Source organism: Narcine bancroftii, chromosome 1 (assembly GCF_036971445.1).
Source record: "Narcine bancroftii isolate sNarBan1 chromosome 1, sNarBan1.hap1, whole genome shotgun sequence".
Lineage (NCBI taxonomy): Eukaryota > Metazoa > Chordata > Chondrichthyes > Torpediniformes > Narcinidae > Narcine > Narcine bancroftii.
The window spans coordinates 492,117,371-492,133,025 of NC_091469.1; the positions used below are offsets into that span (position 1 = coordinate 492,117,371).

Below are 15,655 nucleotides of genomic sequence, written 5' to 3' on the forward strand. Positions count from 1 at the left end.
TCAATAGTGACATGTTAAAGTTTGATTCTGTTTTCATGTTTAAAGTTGATTAAAACATCTTTTGTTTTGAAAAACTATTTGTCTTGGTGAATGTCGATGGCCACTGGGTTTTGGGGTCCTTTGGGCTCGTAACAACACCTCCTGGCTTGCATGCTGGGTTTATATACATCACTGATTCTGTCACAGGGACAGGAATTGACATCATCAGTGATGTCATCAGCTCAGATAAAGACCTGGCAATTTCCCGCATTTTCCACAGCACATCTGCCATTTCGGGAGCAAGTTCGCTTGCCGGTAAGTGGGTTACCATAATGGCTTATAAAATACTTTTAGGTAGGCACCTTGGGGTAAAGAAGTTGACCTGCAAAATTATGAAACAATTTTTTGGGCCAAATTTAAGAAAAGATGTAAAAAGGTTTTGTTTGACTTGTCAAAGTTGTCAAGTTGTGGGGAAACGTAATCAAGATCCCACAGAGACAACCTATTGCCCAAAACTGGAAATGAATATCGGTTGACTACTTTGTGCATAGTTTCCATGTTTCGTAAAGCAATCCCACTCAGGAATATTAAAGCAATTACTGTCTGGGGCCCTAGTAAAAAGATTTCACTTCTTTCAAAAGAAATAAAATCAGATCAGGGAAGAAAACTTTTATGCCAGTTAGTTTATAAATTGGAAACTAAACAGGTTACATCATCTGCACATCACCCAGAATCTCAGGGAGCTTTGGAGAGGTTCCATTCAACTTTAAAAACTATGATGAGGTCTTATTATTGTGGAAATGAAAAGAATTGGGTTGAAATTGTTCATTTACTTTAAATTACAAAATGCTGCAAACACCGTGGTCGAAGTAAAGATACAAAATGCTGGAGAGTCTCAGCAGGTCATTGTCCACTAGCAAAGGCAGAGACACAGAACCGATGTTTCGGGCTTGAGCCCTTTGTCCACGTATGAGAAAATGGCACCGAGTGTCAGAATAAAAGGGTAGGAGGAGGTGGCAAAGGCAGATGATCAGTGGAGAAAGGAGGGAGGGGACAGCAGCACAGGGGGTAGAGATGATGGATGGACGGAAGAACTGGAAAGGGGAGAGGGGGAAGAAAAGGTAGGAGGTTTAGTGGAAAACAGTGAAGCCAATGTTCATGTTCTCTGGCTGGAGGGGGCCCAGATGGAAAATAAGGAGTGGTTCCTCCAATCTGCGAGTGGTCAGAGTGGGACCGTACATAAGACCACGGACAGATATGTGAGTGTGGGAGTGTGACTCAGAATTGAAATGGTTGGCCACTGGGAGGTCGCGGTGGTTGCAAATGGAGTGCAGGCGCTGAGTGAAGCGACCTTCCAGTCTGCGAACAGTCCCTCCGATGTAGAGAAGGGAGCTCCGGATATAGTCAATCAGTCCTCTGGGTGTATAAGTGAAGTGTTGCTTCAAGTGAAAGGCCTGTTTGGGGTCCCAGACCCAGGTGAGGAAGGAGGTGTGGGCGGAAGTGTCGCACCACCTGCGGGCACAGGGGAAAGTGCTGGAGATGTGATGGGTGGGGAGGTATGAGTGCATGAGGGAATCGTGGAGGGAGCGGTCCCTGCGGAAGGCCAAGAGGGGAGGGGAGGGAAAAATGTGTCTGGTGGTGGATCCTAAGTGCTGGAAATTCTGGCGGATAATGTGTTGGATGTGGAGGCTGGTGGGGTGGTAGGTGAGGACAAGGGGGATTCTATGTTTGTTGTGTCTGGGGGCAGATGAGCGGGAGATGGAGAAGATGTGGGTGAGGGCTGAATTGATGATGGTGGAGGGGAAGACATGTTTGTGGAAGAAGACAGGCATTTCAGAAGTTCTGGACTGGAAGACCCCATCTTGGGAACAGATGCAGCGAGACAGAGAAATTGAGAGAAGGGGATGGAATCCTTGTGGGGGTGGGGGGGGGAGCAGGGTGTGAGGAGGTGTAGTCAAGGTAGTTGTGGGAGATGGAAGATTTGTAGTGTATGTCGGTGGAAAGCTTGTCTCCAGAGGTGGAGACAGGAAGATCCAGGAAAAGGAGAGTGTTGCCGGCGATGGACCAGTTGAGTTTGAGAATGAGGAGGCAGTGTGTGGACCCAGGCCAGAGTTCGCAGGGCAGCTATTTTTATTGTTGTTCTAACTTGTAGGTGTGAGCTCGGGGAGGTGAGAAGGCTGATTGCTCAGGTACGAATGACACCAGTGGGGCTCAGGTGCCAGGTTTAAAAAGGTAAGAACCTTTCTGTTGACTTTAATTGCTGTGGGAGGAGGCAGTGAGAGACTAGATGACTAGAGTGTGTTCAATTGAGACAATTGATTGGGGATAGAAGCCAATTGAGTTAACAGGTAGAGAGCAATAAAAGGAAGGACAGCCACTGCAGTGACCACTGATAGAGTAGCTCAGTGACAGAGTGGGGCTTTGTTGAGCAGTGGCTGAGGAAGGTAAGGGTGGCAAGTCTCTTTAATTAACTGTAATTCTTGCAATGAGAGACAGGATGCATAAATAATTGGACTGTCATGGGCTGATTAAGGACAGTCAGTGTGGCTTTGTGCAGAGAAGGTTGTGTTTGACAAATCTTGTAGAGTTTTTTGAGGGAGTTACCAAGAAGGTGGATGAGGGAAAGGCTGTGGATGTCGTTTATATGGACTTTTGTTCCACTTGAGAGGTTGGTTCAGGAGGATAGGACTTTAGGTATACTTTGAAAGATTGGAAACTAGATTAGAAATTGACTTGGTGGAAGAAAACAGAGTGGTGGTGGATGGTTGCTTCTCAGAGTGGTGGGCCTCAGGGATTGGTGTTGGGTCCATTGTTGTTTGTTGTCTATAATCAATGATCTGGATGATAATGTGGTGAATTGGATCAGCGAGTTTGCAGATGACACAAAGATAAGAGGTGTCGTGGACTGTAAGGAAGATTTATGAAGCTTACAGATGGATCTGGACCAGTTGTGAAATTGGGCCAGTAAATGGCTGATGGAACTTAATGCAGATAAGTGTGGGGTGTTTCACTTTGGAAGAGCAAATCAGGGTAGGAAATACACAGTAAATGGTCGGGCACTGAGGAGTGGAGAGGAACAAAGAGACCTGGAGATGCAGCTTCATTGTTCCCCAAAGATGGTGTCACAGGTGGACAGGGTTGTAAAAGCTTTTGGCATCTTGGCCTTTATAAATCAAAGTATTGAGCACAGGAGTTGGGATGTTATGTTGAAGTTATTCAAGTCATTGGTGAGGCCACACTTAGAATATTGTGTACAGTTCTGGTCGCCCAGCAGCAGGACAGATATCGATAAGATTGAAAGAGTCCAGAGAAGATTTATAAACTATTTTTCCTCATCTCTGTCCTAAATCTACTCCCCCTGAACCATGAGACTGTGTCCTCTCGTTTTAGTTTCCCCTATGTATTTTCTCGCTACTCCTAACCCTAATCTTAAAAAAGCTGGATATGGTTTAATCATTCATGACTCTACAAATGGTACATTAATATAACCTAATAAACACCTCATTGGATCCAATTGCAAATCTATTTTGAACAAATTTCTCAAAAACTTAACCACTTCCTCCCAAAAATATTTAACTTTCTTACGTAACCAGACGGAATGTATAAAAAGTACCTTTTTGCTCTCCACATCTAAAACGCAAATCTGTTAAGCTCACTCCAGATTTCTTCAGTTTCTCGGGTTAAATGTAATTGATGTAAAAAAAAAAATTATAATTAACCATATTATTACCTCACATTAATGAACTTGGGTCAAAAATGTGTGTTGATAGTGTGACATTCTACCCATGTCAAAACAATATCTAAATCTTTTTCCCATTTCTCTTTAACTTTATTTATATCTACCTCCTCCATTTTCTCCTGTCACAACCTATACATATCTGAAATAAATCCTTTTTCAACTTTATCTGCAATTAATAACTCAAACAAACCATTTTAGGCAAGAATTTGACAAGATGCCATATCTCTCCTATAACCTTTTGAATGAAGAAAATCTCCCTGCCTCAAAGAATCCGATATATTAACAATTCCTTTCGTTAAATAAGGATTATGTAAAGAAAAAAGGAATTATTTTGATATTTATTTTGATATAAATGGTGATTTTATAGATATTATCCCTTTAGAACCGATAAGTAAATTTCGATTATCCCAAATATTCATTATATGTCAAAATGTTTGGAACAATGAGAGGTTCCATTTATAAATAAAATGAATAATATTTTTCAGATCTCTGATCCTTCTCTCTCTTTGCCCATCTAGGAGATTGTTCAATATCAAATAACCTATTAATAATCTTCAACTGTGCAACCTTATAATAATTCTGAAAACCAGGTAACTGTAAACCACCCAACTCGTAATGGGATCCATGGAACATTGGCGGTGTGACTAAAACTATTGGCTTGCAAGTGTAAAATAGAGTGTAGTAGTGAACAAAGGTATTCTTCTTGGACGTCAGAGACTAGTAGAGCACATGATATACATGTGATTTTAAAAATAACCTGGATGAAGAGGCAGAAGGATGGGTCAATAGGTTTTCATATGATACTGTTACGAGCCCAGAGGACCCCAAACTCCAGCAGCAACAGATATTCACCAAGACAAATGGTTACTTCAACAAAAGTTGTTTTTAATTATCTTTAAACATGAAAACAGAATCAAACTTTAACTTATCACTATTGATTTAACTAACCTAACTTAATCACCCCCCCCCTTCTAATTCTAATTGCACGTGTATGTAATGTGTGCGCAAGTTCCGAAAAGTTATTTGATTCACAGTCCAATCTCACTTCTCACTCCTCCAAGTTCACAAGGTATCAGGTTATTCTTAGACTGTACACAGAATTTAACATTTATGGATCTTCACTAGGCTTGAAAGGTAAATGGTTACCGCTCAGGAAGGTTCTTGTTGGTTTTCAGAGAGATTTGTTGCTTGTTGGACACAAACTGATTCCTTCTGATCAGCCACTTTAGCGCCTTGCCGAAGAAAGTTTTTGCAAAGGCACCTGGAGCCTGGACTGCCTGGCTTGAACAGAACTCTGGCATTTTAAATGAGATCTGTATTGTGAAGTGTTTGTATCTTTCTGTCTCCAAATTTAAAAAAAAAACACAATTTATCTCCTTTAAAACATATCGATATACAATATAAACTATAACGTAATCTGTCGTACAAACCAAATAGAGTCCAAACTAAAATCAGCTGATATTGTTTTGGATTCTATGTCCAGAGTGTAATCCCACCTTGTCGAAGAAATTGGAAATCTCTGATCTTTGAAAACCACATCGTCCAGCATAATGGAGTTAATTGTCCCTGCTGTCTTGTAGAACTGGGGGAGATACCTGGCCCGTTCTGAAATATTCCTATTTCCTCAGTTAATAGAAATATTATGGTCATGGCATAAGCTCACCATGACCCAGCCACTGTGTTTTATCCCTACACAGGATGATTCTACTTTCCCTGCTGGGAGTTACCCTCTTGTCTGAGATATTCGCCTGGGAACATGGTTTAGGTGAGTTCCTCACTTCCCCAGTCGCTCTGAGTACGCAAGATCTCTGACCCAATGCACTGGAAAGGCCTGAACAGTTTGTTTTTTAAATAATGAGAATTGCTGTCAATGTTGCAGGTCCAGAAAAACTCCTCTGTGCCTGTTTTTAAAAAAAGATCTATGATGAGTGCAGTTGGTTGAAGTGAAGCTGCAGAACGAGATATGGCGCATACTGTAAAAGTTTGCGCGGGGAAGGGCATGGTTCCAGGAGTTGACACGAAGCAAAGAAAGGCTCTTGAACCTCACTTGGCCATGTCCAGAGCAGCTGTGGCTAACCTTTGGTTCGGCTATGCCCTCCCCACCCACCCAACCCCAGGACTCTGCTTCAAGTTTCTAGCCTTCCTTCCTTCCCTGTGAAAGTCAAGTTTTGGTTTCTTCCGTACTTTCTACAGACTAGAAAAAAAAATTAAGTCTTTTACTTAAAATGTGCTGTGGCCCACAAGGGGACAGGGAACCCCGTTGAGAATGACTGGTCAAGGAAAGCTTTATGCATGAACTGTTCGTTAAGGATTGGATTGCAGTGTAGGGAAATGCCTTTCAAGGAAAGAAGATACAAACCAGAAATCTTCCGTTGATTGCAGCTATAGCAGGTGCAGAAAGAGTTTTAATGATTCTCAGCAAGTTGAGCATCGTCCAAGCCTTTCAGGCTTGAATCCTTCTTCAGATGTGGGACCTTAGAGGCGAAGACCAATGGGTCCATCGAATCCATACAATGGGGACACCAGTATCTCTGAGCGTAAAGCTCTGAAAAAGGCAGTGGACACTGCGCAGGATATCGCAGGTGAAACCCTCCCCACCCTCGAGAGCATCTGCAGGGAACGCTGCCGTCGGAGAGCGGCAGCAGTTATCAAGGACCCACACCACCCAGCACATGCTCTGTTCTTGCTGCTGCCATCAGGGAAGTGGTATCGGTGCCACAAAACAAGGATGCAATGTTGGGCAGAAAAATGGCAAATGGAGTTCAATCCGGACAAGTGTGAGGTGATACATTTTGGCAGGACAGATCAAAAATCTGACTACAGGGGTAACACTTGGTTAATTAAGAGTGTGGATGAACAGAGGGATCTTGGGGTTCATGTCCATACATCCCTCAAGGGAGTTGCTCAGGTTCATAGTTTAAAAAGCGTATGGGATTCTGGGCTTCATTAATGGGGGATTGTGTGTAAGAGTAGAGAAGTCATGTTGCCGCTTTAGACATCTCTGGTGAGACCACATTTGGAGTATTGTCCAGTTCTGGTGGCCTTGTTATTGGAAGGATATGAAGGCTATGGAAAGGGTGCAGAGGAGATTTACCAGGATGTTGCCTGGATTGGAGGGCACATCTTATGAGGCAAAGCTGGAGCATAGAAAGATGAGAGGGGACTTGATAGAGGATAAAAGGAAAGTTGAGGGTCATAGGGTAGGGAGGGTTTAGCACTTTTGTAAGGTTTGGCACAATGTGGAGGACTGAAGGCCCTAAATTTAAAACATCATTTTGAAATATTTGTGGATGATTGTCTCTTCTCAGTTTTGTGATAGGAGACGGCGAATGGTGAACAGAGGGGAGGAGTGAATGAGAGGAGATCTCTGGATAACGATGGCCATTAAGGGGCAGAACCAGGATCTGTAATGAAGGGTGACATTTTCTCTCTGGCCTTGCCGATCTGTAGTAGGTTGAACAAGAGAGGAAGTCCAAGAAAAAGTGGAATTAAAGACTGAAGAATTGGCATTACCTTGCTGTAATGTTTTAAAGAGACTCTCAGCAGCAGGTTCAGGAATGGTTGCTACCCTCCACCATCAGACTCCTCAATGACAAACTCAATTAGGGATTCATTTAAGGACTCTTACTTCTGAATTTTGGGGTTTTTTTTGCTCTCTATATTGCACAGTCTGTTTGTTTAGATTTCTTTATTTGTTTATATGTTCAGTGTCTTATTCCATGACCAATTCTACCTTGACTGCAGGAAAAGAATCTTAGGGTTGCACGTGATGTCACGTATATACTCTGACAATAAATATGAAAACTTAAATCTGAAGATTTAGCCAGAGGGTTGTGGATTTGTGGAATTCGCTGCCACATCCAGCTGTGAAGGCCCAGTCGTTGGGGGAGATTGATGGTATCTGGTTAGTCAGGGGGAAAAGGCCAGATTTTGGAACTAGATGTGAGAGCAGCTTAGCTCAGGGTGGAGAGGTGGAGCAGACATGATGGGCTGGATGGCCTACTTCTGTTCCTTTATCTTACGATCTTGTGAACTGTATGTTTAGAATGAAACAGCTATAATGCCAATTCTTCAGTCTTTAATTCCACTTTTTCTTGGACTTCCTCTCTTGTTCAACCTACTACAGATCGGCAAGGCCAGAGAGAAAATGTCACCCTTCATTACAGATCCTGGTTCTGCCCCTTAACGGCCATCGTTATCCAGACCTCTCCTCTCGTTCACTCCTCCCCTCTGTTCACCATTCGCCGTCTCCTATCACAAAACTGAGAAGAGCCAATCATCCACCAATATTTCAAAATGATGTTTTAAATGTAGGCATACAGCTGGGAAACAGGCTATTTCGGCCCAGCAGCCTGTGCCGCCCAATTAACCTGCACCCCGGTACAGTTTCCTTTTTTTTAAACCATGGGAGGAAGCAGGAGATCCTAGTGCAAATCCATGCAGGCACTGGGAGAACCTACACAGTCCTCACAGACAGCGAGGGATTCCAACCCTGGTCCCGACCGCTGGTGCTGCACTAACTATTCCGCCAGCCCTGCTGCCCTGGGAGGGCATTCAGTACCAAATATGAGCCAGCGTGCCACAGGTCACCCCCCGCCCAAGCTAATAAAAGACCTTGAGATAAAAGGGATGGCGGATAGTGGAATCTCCAGCAAAGGAGAAATGGCCGGGGATGAAATCTGCGGTTCAGCAGAGGTAAGGTTATGCCGGTTCTAGTTTCGAGCTTGTAGACCGTGGCAGAGGGAATGACCTCTCTCACTGGTTGACGACGGCTGCCAGTAAACTCTTGTTGATTCATGAATGATTTTCGTGCACAGAAAACCTGGTGATGAATGGAATAGCAATACAATCCAGCACGGGGTTGTCAGTGCGAGCCTTTGACGGTAGTAACAGCACAGAGGCGACAAAGGGTCATTGTATGCAAACACAGACGACGAATGATCCCTGGTGGAGACTTGAGTTAAGAGGAAACTATGCCATTTCAGCAGTAAGAATCATAAACAGGAGAGACTGCTGTTTGGACCAGATCCTTGGAGCCCAGATCCGCATTGGGAACTCACTGGAGAACCATGGGAATTCCAACAGACTGTAAGTATTCAGCGGCAAATGCTTGCTCTTGTCTATCTCGGAAGTAAATTTTCATGTGCTGAAGGTATCCGCTTAAAATGTAAAGGAGAAGTAGGGCAAGTTATCCATTTATTGGCAGAAGCCACATGTGTGGCAGATTGAGAATACCAGTCGTTATTTATTGAGACCTGCATTGCGGTAACAGAGCCTTTCGGCCCACGAACCAGTGCCGCCCAATTGACTCACAACATCCAGTTTGTTTTAATGGGAGGGAGGAAACCGGAGGACCCGGTGGGAAGACACTGCAGACACTGGGAGAATCGTCTTACAGACAGCACGGGATTTGAACCCACATCCCTCTTGCCAGCTGTGCTAATTGTACTGCCGCACATCTCCACTCGTAATGAAGAGAAGGTTGAGGGAGAAGATGGGATTGCTGAAATATAAAGTTGGAAATATATATTTGGAGTAGGATGGAAGATGAGCAGCAAGATGATCCATGTTGGGGAGGGGGAGGGGGAGGGGGGGGGTGGTTGGTGGGATGATACGGTCCTGCAAAGAGAGTTGAGGGTGTCAGGTGCTAGGTTGAAGGACAGAACCTCCAGGATTGTGATCACAGGATTTCTCCCTGAGCCACTGCCGACGAGGTGAGACAGAGGAGGATTGTACATCGTGACACAAGGTGCAAGGGGCAGGGCTTCAGGTTTCTCAATACCGGGCTCTCTTCCAGGGAAAGTGGGACCTGGTCTGATGGGACGGTCTCCATCTGAACTGGAGAGGGATGTGACGATATCACTAATGTCTAGTGCTGCCCTGGGCGTGGGGTGGGGTTTAAACGAGACCTGTACAGACTGGGAACGAGGGGGGCCGGGGCGGGGGGGTGGGAATGAGGGGGTCTGGGGTGGAGGGTGGGAACGAGGGGGGGCTGGGGCCGGGAAATGGATGATGTGAAAACTGGATATAAAGACAGAAATTAAAGAGCTGTAACAAAGTAATGGTAATATTCTCGGGTGCATCTATTTCAAGGCACAGAGTATTGTAGAAAAGGCAGATGAATTTAGAGCCTGGATTAATATGTGGAGTTCCAAATTGTGGCCCTTAGTGAAAATTAATTGCAGGAGGGGTAGGACTGGTAGCTCATTTTTCAGGAGATTGAGACCCGATAGAACCGAGGAGGTGGGGGTGGGGGGGGGGGGGGGGGAAGAGATGAAAGGGGGAGGAGTGGCATTGCTCGTCAGGGAAAATATCGCAGACAAAACATACCAGGGGGCTCATCTACTGAGGCTATAGGGGTGGAGCTGAGGAAGGGGAAAGGTATGACCACACTCACGGGGTTGTAATATAGACCGGCCAATAATCAGTGAGAATTTGAAGAACCAGTCTGTCGAGAGATAGCGGACAGCTGCAGGTTGTGATCATAGGGGATTGCAGTTTTGACTGGGACTCCCACTCTGTAAAAGAGCTCGATGGGTTGGAGTTGGTCAAAAGTGTTGAGGAAAGTTTTCTAAATCCATATTTGTGTGTGTGGGAGAGTGAGACTCTGGAAGATCTGAAGTTAAACATGATTATTTGCTGCACCGTACTGGAGGTATACTAAAGAACTCAACAGGTCATGAAGCTGCAGGGGCTTAAAAGAAAAGAATCACTTGATGTTAAAAACCTTGTCTGTTCTCCAGGGCATTGTTGGGAGCCACACAATGCTCTGTCAAATGCTCTCACCGTTTCACAAACCTGTGCAGACTTTAGCGAGGGCGGTGATTATCTGCGTGAACAGACAAGAACATGTGTTTGGGGTTGAAATATTCCAGAATCCCTGATTACAGTGACAATTTCACTTGTTTTAGTTGTGCAATCGTCCAATTAATTGACCCAAATGTTACCTACGCCTGCAAAGGATTCTTGGGCCGATATGTGAATATAATAGTCCCGGGATATCGGAAGAACGTGGCCTTCTGTGAGGTTGAGGTCCTTGGATTAAACATCGCTTTACCAGAGGATGCAGGTAGGCTCATATCAGGGCCTCGACACCCACCACTTGTGCACTCCTGCCCTGATGCGCTGATATGACCATCTTTAACACCATTTCCGCTATTATCGGAAGATAAAGGAACAGAAGCAGAACATTCGGCCCATCGAGTCTGCTCCGCAAATCCACCCTGAGCTAAACTGTTCTCCATCTAGTTCCAATTTCCTGCCTTTTCCCCATATCCCTTGATACCCTGACTAATTGGATACCTGTCAATCTTCCCCAATGATCGGGCCTTCACTGCTCTATGTAGCAATGAATTGCACAACCCTCTGGCTAAAGAAATTTCCTTTATCTCTGTTTTCGATGGGTATCCTCTAATTCTAAGACTGTGCCCACATCTACTCTGACCAATGCTTTCAGCTTTCGATGCGTTTCTATGACATCTCCTCCCATTCTTCAATATTCCACTGATTATAATCCACTAAGCGATCCTTGTATGTTAGCCTCTACATTCCAGGAACCATCCTGGTAAATCTTCTGCATACTCCCTCCATCATCAGTACATCTCTTCTAAGGGGCCCAAAACTGCACACATTTCTCCAAATGAGGTCTCACCCGTGCCCCATAGAGCCTCATCAAAACCTCTTTACTCTTGTACACTATTCCTGTTGAAACAAAGGCCAACCTGGTGGTAATCTTTAGGTTAGCCTGCATGAGATCCAGAAGTCTGACGAGTTCCTGGCCCACACACCACTTCAAGCTTTCCAAATCAACGACATAAAATTAATTTAAAAATATATTGAATCGTGCAGAGGACTAGGTTCATTGGGCGGACAATGTGAATGAACATCCTGAGGTCTCCTACAGAAATCTTAAGAGCCAAAGGAGGGCAAGGAACTCTATTGTTCCTTCTGAAAGTTCAGTGGTCCAGTTGTGTATGGACCCAAAAGAAATGGGGGAGAACTTGTGCATTGACTCAAGTGGAAGGCAGAGAGTCTTCTGAAACGAGGCAAACAAGCAGTGAGTTCATGGCCCAAATGCAAACTAAAGAGGAGGGGTTCATTCCTTTGGACCTTGTGAAAGGCTAGTGTAGAAATTGCAGGGGCCTTGGCATATATATTTAACATGTCAGAGTCACGGTTGAGGAGGACGATGGCTTGTTTTCCATTATCTAAAAAAAAGGCACAAAGAATAATTTGGAAAATTATAGGCTGGAGAGTCTGACTTCAGTTGTGGGTAAATTATAGGAAGATTTATTAAAATATTGGATATCCATGTATTTACACAAATATGGACTGACTATAGATAGTGATGGTGGCTTTTGCATGGTCCGTTGTGATTTCAATCTAATGAAGGTAACTTCCTCAAAATGTTATGGAGGTTTAGGATGAGGTTATCAAGATAGATGATGAAGCAAAGGCCGTGGATGTGGTCTGCATGGACTTTAGCAATGCCAGTGACCGGCTTCCCTTTAGTGAGGTTGGTCAAAAGGTTTCGTCACTCGGTGTGGAAGTTGACGTGCCAAATTAGATTGTACGTTGGCCTAGTGGGAGTTGCCAGAGAGACGTTGTAGAGGATTAGCTCACTGGATGGCAAGCTGCGACCACCAGTGTGCCTCAGAGATCTCAGTTTGATTAATTATTATTTGGCATCCATGTTCAAAGATCTGGACAATTTAATCGGCAAGTTTGAAGATGATGCAAAAATTAGTGAGCTGTGAGAAATGGTTTCAAGGCTTCTCTCAGTGTAAGATCATGTCAGTAAAGTGAAGGGAGTGAGAACGCCGTTGGGAGTACTCTGTAATAGGCAACCAAATGGCCTCAAGACACTGAGGTGCAGAAAAGTAGGCAAATTTTGGTATTGGTTGTTATTGGAGACTTCAACTTTCTGAATATCAACAGGCACCTGCTTACTGCAAGGGTTTATTAACCATACAACAATTCCAGCATAAAGGCCATTTTGGCCCTTCTCTTCTCCACTGAACTAAGTGATCTCCTCTAGTCCCACCTACCTGCACCTTGCCCATAACCCTCCATTCCCCTCACATCCATATACCTATCCAATTTTTCCTTTAATAACAAAATGAACCCTGCCATTACTACTTCTCCTGAAGCTCATTCCACACAGTCACCATTCTCTGAGTGAAGAAGTTCCCCCTCATGTTACTTCTAAACTTTTGCCTCTTAACTCATGACCTCTTGTTTCAATCACTCCTACCCTCAAGGGAAAAAAGCCCATCCACAGCAACTCTATCTATCCCCCTCAGAATCTTAAATACCTCTATCAAATCCCCCCTCAACCTTCTATGCTCCAAGGAATAAAGACCTTATCTGCTCAATCTTTCTCTGTAATCTAGATGCTGGAACCCAGGTAAGATTTTCATATATCTTCTCTGCACCCTCTTGACCTTGTTGATATCCTTCCTGTAATTCAGTTATTGATGGGGATGAAAGGTAGGTGTCCAAGTAGAATTTCTGAGACTGTATATTGATGAGCCAACAAGAGGATGAGCCATATTGGCTCTTACACTGGGTAATGAGCCTCATCAGGTGACTCTCGTTGGGAAGGGTTTCAACTGATCGCTACTCCCTGATCTTTAGCTTAGTTACGGACTAGGATAAGAGCAGACAAAATGGGAAAGTGTTTAATTTGGGAAGAGCTAATTAGGCTTGAAGGGTGCATGAGAAGGCCTTGGTAGGTAGGATTAAGGAGAAACACAAGGCGTTCTATGTGTAGTGTAGAGAAGGATGGTGAGAATGAAGGTAGATCAGGGTAAGGGAGGCAGCGTGTGCTTTTGCTTCAGTATTCATTGGGGAGAAGAACATTAATCAGGGCGAGATCAACAGTATTGAATTCAAGAGTAGGGAGGTTATGATGAAATTGTACAAGGCATTGGTGAGGCCAAATTTGGAGTACCGTGTACAGTTTTGGTCACCGAATTATAGGAAAGATATAAACAAAATAGAGAGAGTGCAGAGAAGGTTCACGAGAATATTGACAGGATTTCAGGGTCTGAGTTCCAGGGAAAGGTTGTGCAGACTGGGGCTTTTTTCTCTGGAGCGTAGAAGATTGAGAGGGGACTTGATAGAGGTGTTTAAGATTTTAAAAGGGACAGACAGAGTAAACGTGGATAGGCTTTTTCAATTAAGAAAGGGGGAGATTCAAACTAGAGGACATGGTTTAAGATTGAAGGGGGAAAATTATAAGGGGAACATGAGGGGAAATTTCTTTACGCAGAGGGTGGTGGGGATGTGGAATGAGCTTCCGGCAGACGTGGTCGAGGCGGGATCATTGGTTACATTTAAGGAAAGACTGGATAGTTACATGGATAGGAGGGGACTAGAGTTGGTATGGACCGGGCGCTGGTCAGTGGGACTAGAGGGTGGGAATTTGTTACGGCATGGACTAGTAGGGCTGAACTGGCCTGTTCTGTAAGTGGTTAAAACATAGAAACATAGAAGATAGGATTAGGAGTAGGTCATTCGACCCTTCGAGCCTGCTCCACCATTCAACAAGATCATGGCTGATCTTAAAGTTCAGTACCCCGTCCCCGCCTTCTCTCCGTAACCTTTAATACCCTTATACTGAAGAAATATATCTAATTCCCTCTTAAATATATTCAATGAACCTGCCTCTACTCCCCTCTGTGGCAATGAATTCCACAGATTCACCACCCTCTGGGTAAAGAAATTCCTCCTCATCTCGGTCCTAAATGGTTTGCCTATTATCCTCAAACCTTGGCCCCAGGTTCTGGATTTTCCCATCATTGGTATAAATAGTTACTTTTATACACTTTTTGTTCCTTTCTATTACTGTATCTAGGCCGCTATGTGGTCCAGGTGTAGCTGCCAGACCTTTACAAATGTGCCATATTTATTCTTTATAGTGATTTTTTTCCCCCCCCTCCCATAGGTAAACGGCCGTTGATTTTTACAGTCCATTGTGCTAGAAGTAGAGGGGACGTCCAAGTGATCGCAAGGCATTTTTTTTCTCAAGTGCCTGTTCTATTTTTATAAGTGAGATTTGATATTGGGTCAATTTGTTGCTTATTTTCCATGAAATTACCTCCCAGGAAGGCCACTGCTGGGATCCTGCTTAATTTTTCTGTGATTTCTTGCCAAATGGCCTCGCCGTCATGTCCGATCACGTGGTGTTAGAAAAGTTCTTGTCTCATTCCCACATCTGAAACACCTAACTGAATTTTCGGCTTTTGATCAGTGTATCTCACTGCCCGCGGGAAGAAGCTGTTCCTCAGCCTGGTGGTGCTGGTTCTGATCCTCCTGGATCTCTTCCCTGTCGGGAGCAGCTGGAAGATGCTGTGTGCAGGGTGGATGGGGTCCTCATTGATTTTCTGTGCCATCTTCGGTCACATCGATGGGGGGGAGGTGGGATTGGATGCCTCTGGTGAAGACTAACACTGAGGGATGAGAGAAGGTAAAATCAGTAGCTGAAATTGAACGTATTCCATACTGATAAATGCATTGTAATCTCACCTGACAGTGGGCATGCCTTTAGGAGCTGCTGCCTTCCAGTCCAGCGTCCACTCCACATGGGTCGCGGACCGAGCGGTTGACGGCAACAAAAGCCCGGATGCAAGGCACCATTCCTGCTCTGAGACGAGGAATGCCAGCAATCCCTGGTGGACTGTCGACTTAGAGGAAACCTATAATGTGTCAGTAGTTAGTATCACTAACAGGAGAGACTGCTGCTCGGACGGACTCCTGGGAGCAGAGATACACGTCGGGAACACGCTGCAGCCTAATAGAATTTCCAGCAATCTGTGAGTATTCAGTGGCAAACGTGTGTAGATTTCTAGATGTCGAATAAGGGCTGCAGCATCATGTTCTGGGCCCTTCAGTTTTTGATGTTACATCGAATATACCTATGGAATATATTGTGCT

General features: G+C 44.4%; 1 protein-coding gene across 1 annotated transcript in view; it reads left to right on the forward strand.

Annotated features, from left to right (window-relative positions):
• The first annotated feature begins 255 nt into the window (after positions 1-255).
• LOC138762026 (uncharacterized) overlaps positions 256-15,655 on the forward strand; it is a 57,934-nt gene continuing 42,534 nt past the window's right edge. Inside the window, exons 1-5 of the mRNA XM_069935238.1 lie at positions 256-294; positions 5,416-5,483; positions 8,536-8,806; positions 10,630-10,787; positions 15,255-15,534. Coding sequence (XP_069791339.1) covers positions 5,417-5,483; positions 8,536-8,806; positions 10,630-10,787; positions 15,255-15,534 — 776 coding nt within the window. The 5' untranslated portion in view covers positions 256-294; position 5,416. The remainder of the gene's footprint in view (positions 295-5,415; positions 5,484-8,535; positions 8,807-10,629; positions 10,788-15,254; positions 15,535-15,655) is intronic.